The 3,709-nt window shown below is 50.4% G+C and overlaps 1 protein-coding gene across 1 annotated transcript; it reads left to right on the forward strand.

Annotated features, from left to right (window-relative positions):
* Positions 1–2,465: 2,465 nt before the first annotated feature.
* On the forward strand, positions 2,466–3,297 carry EMWEY_00058370 (hypothetical protein; the record flags this gene model as incomplete). Its single annotated transcript, XM_013480830.1, has 2 exons — positions 2,466–2,934; positions 3,125–3,297. 2 exons carry the CDS (start codon positions 2,466–2,468, stop codon positions 3,295–3,297), a joined length of 642 nt encoding a protein of 213 aa, XP_013336284.1.
* Positions 3,298–3,709: the final 412 nt, after the last annotated feature.

Below are 3,709 nucleotides of genomic sequence, written 5' to 3' on the forward strand. Positions count from 1 at the left end.
GTGAAGACGGTTGGCTCGATATCCGGGCGTGCCGTAGGAGTTGGAGCCCCCTCGCATCCCCCTTATAAACCTTTTCTGCTCGAGGCGGCAACGCCCAACTCCAAACCCCAGCTATCAAATTTTCAACGTCGTTGTACACAGAGGCGGGAAACTAGATCACAGAAAAACGGATACTTGGCGGCTCGGAGCACAGCGAATGCGGAATATGCAACTGGTCAATCGTGAAACAAGAACGGCTACCGAATACTAAAACAAGTCCCAGCATTAGGCTGCGCGGTTCACACCCGTGCTGGCAGTACTTGCCGCAAAGTCAAGGGTTGGCTCTAGACATTGACGAGGAATTGAATTGCTGCAACAGTCCTCAGAGTCCTTTTCAATTGGCGTTTGCCTGCCCATACAACGTATTACTCTCGCTTTCTTTGGCCTCTACGAATTGTTACACGAGTGTTTAGTATCTCAGCCTCCTTCTGTTGTGACTTTCCACCAAGACGTCGCTGCTGACGTTTTGCTGATAGAGCTCGGGGGCATTTCGCTGATTCGTTGAATCGCTTAAGAGAACCAACATGTACGGCAGAACGACATCTCCGAGTTGAGGAAGAGTAGATGATGCAGCAGAACCCATTGACCCCCGATAACGGAGAGCAGATGGTCTGTCAAATTATCCAACGAACTTCGTCCTCTCCTCGTCTCCTTATGCACTGTGGAGGGGGTACCTATTGCTATCTGTTATACGTGTTTCCTCGTACATCCCTGCTTAAGGACAACTGCGGCAACGTGTAATGAATCCTGTTTCCTTTCAAAATTGCGTTCACCCTACTCCTTACTTACTCATGTGGCTGCATTTGTAGAACAAAGGCCTGATATGTAGAACGTCGGGAGGATGCGCCCCTGACTGTGTTGGTCATACCCAACCTACACCGCATAGTCGTACTGTGTGATCCGACAAAACAATCGAAAAACTCTTCCACCATCACGATTTCAAGCTTTTGCCTGGTGTGTCAGGGATTTACGAGTTGGAAAATAGCTTGTTTGTTTGCACTATGCTTTTTGCCGTGCCTTTTTATCTAGTGTAGAGCGGGGGCCTGGATTTTATCCGAGGATAATTGTAAGCGACTATGAGCAAATCACTCAAGATAAGGGTTCGCTAAATGCAACTGACCTCTCTCTCCACTTTCCAGACGCCCTGGGCACAGTGTTTCAAGCGCCTGGAGCTGCGGGAAAGGAGGCGTCCAGCCAGGATTTGAAAGCATCTTGCTGCTCCCCAAGATGCAAGATAGACCCCCACACGAACACAAGCAGGCCTTCTTGGGTTTATGTACAGACACTGTGTGAGATGTGATTGCGTTCCATTTGCCTAGGCCCGAGTAAATGTTCGTGTGCCCACTTCAGACAGACTAGCCAACTGACTTTGCTACACAAGCTGCAAACCATCCGAAGGCGCAAAAACAAAAAAAGCCTGCTTGGCTATATGCATAAACACTGAAGAGAATTGTTGGAAATTTGTCTTTGCGTACCGTCTTCCATCTGGAGCTGAGTTAGGTGTCGTGTGCCACCTTCAGTGCCACCTTCAGGGCCACGCAGGCCATGCTACAACTCAGGTGTTGCAACAGCCTTTGGCCATGCATCACAGTAGAGGGACAGATTTTCCCCTTTTTTGCTTGAAATAAGTTCTCCGAGCCCCGTGTGTGAATGGTAATACTGGAAAGGCTCAATACAGATGCTATGGATATGCGGTCGAGAGCGGGCCCTCCCGCTTAGGCTCCAGTGGTCGACACACCTGAAGCGTGCCACACACACTCCACTCATGGTGATGTATAGCTTTGACGCTTTAACTGAAGGGGATATTTCGAAGACATTTTAAAAGCTCGTTAATTTGCTACACTCAGCAGACGTGCTGCTCTGCTGGCACGCTCTGGGCCACTCTTGGGGTGCAAATGTCTCTCATGGAGCGCTCGTGCTGCATGTCTCCCAAGAGGGTTTACAGTATTTAAGAAATAATAGAGTGTATGAGCTTTTATGACCAAACAATGCCTTGTTAACTTTCCTTTGCCTATCTTTGGCCACCGTTGCGTCCTTTGCAAATGCGGGGGACTCCACAGTACATCCCTTGCAAGAGGGTCCAACCAGGTCTTCTCCTCTTCTCCCAAAACCAGCACACTTGATCCTAAGTGATCTCTATGGCACTCTCATAGGCAAAGATGGCGTTCTTCCACCAGATAACGTGGAGGCTTTCCGCTTGGCTCAATCCCTAGGCATCCAGTGGCGCTGTCCACTGGCCGCCACCGCACGAACGTCAAGGAGCTTCTGGGAGAAAATAATATGAAAAGGATGGATTTTTCGGGCTTCCCAGGAATTTACCTGAATGATACGTATGTCCTGGGTCCTGCGGGAGAGGTCCTGCTGGAGAGGTCCTGCGGGATAGTCCCCTAGCGCACGACACTCTGAAGCACATCCTCCATATTATCATGGAAGCGGGGTTGTTAGACAAGGCTGTAGGGGTAACGGAAGGGCCGCTGGTTTTCTTCAAAGAGGAATCCAGATCTTTAGCCGTCCATCCACGCGTGCACGTTGAAGGGGAGTCTAGCGCGGTGGCGAGCGTTCGCCACCGACTGGAGGCGGAGTTTGGTGATTCAGTTGGCTTTGCGCAGAGTCGCCCGACGGCATTTGAAGTGTTGCAGCCCGGTATTGACAAGGGGGAGGCACTGCGGCTGCTGTCTGCGGTCTTGGGGATTTCGCCGGAAGAAGTCTTAGCTGTAGGTAACGCCCACAACGACTTGCCAATGTTCAAAGTAGCAGGCACAGCAGTGGCGGTCACGGACGGATATGACGACGCGAAGGAAGCACTAGACTTCATAACAGTTCCCAGCACCGAAGGCGCGCTGATGCAGGTGTCGCTGTACGTAAAAGCCCACCTCTACCTCCACAGCCCGTCGCGTGAGGGCACTACCACAGTACTCAGCTCGTAAGCTGATGGCCAGTTAACATCAGTTTGGCTGCAGTTTATCCTCAGAAGGAAACGGTCCATTGAGAGGCGCTTCAATCTGGCTCTACTTCTCCCATCCACCCCCGCCTCGGTGCTGTTGTTGTTGCTGCCGTCTTCGATGTTGTGGTTTTACTTCTGCAGCAGAGGAGGCAGCCCGAGCCACAAGTGGGATGGATGCCGACGACCACCTCATTATTCATTTATTCCGTTTCCCCTACGGAGGTGCGAAGAATAGGTGGTTCTATTTCCGCAGCGGAGTGCAAGCTATACGAGGAACAAGTCATATGGGTATCGACGATCACCTCATTGTTTGATACTTTTCCTTATGGAGGTGCCAAGAATACGAGAATGACACCTCCTGATCTTTCCCGGCTGTCTTGCAGTTATTTTCGTCTTGCATTCCTACACTTCCCGGATAAAATCATTCAGCGTATGCTGATTTCAGTGAAGTTGCATCACAAGTTCTCAGGGGGGGTTGCACAAAGCAGTAGGAGCGCACATTCAGCATCTGGTGCGGCAACGGGAAGGGGCAGCGGATAAGAGGAAGAACAGAAAAAGAGATTTGTGCCGTGATTTTATTTTCAGTTAAGTCCTAATTGGGTGTATTTTGCCCAGCTTTTACATTGTTTTTCGGCACGCTGCAGCTATCAGTTGATCGTAATGAACTCGTGTATGGGTGTGCTGGGTCGAGGCACATACACTGCAGTTCGCTGATGAACTTGAGCG

This window comes from Eimeria maxima, genomic scaffold (assembly GCF_000499605.1).
Source record: "Eimeria maxima Weybridge genomic scaffold, Emw_scaff2396, whole genome shotgun sequence".
NCBI lineage: Eukaryota > Apicomplexa > Conoidasida > Eucoccidiorida > Eimeriidae > Eimeria > Eimeria maxima.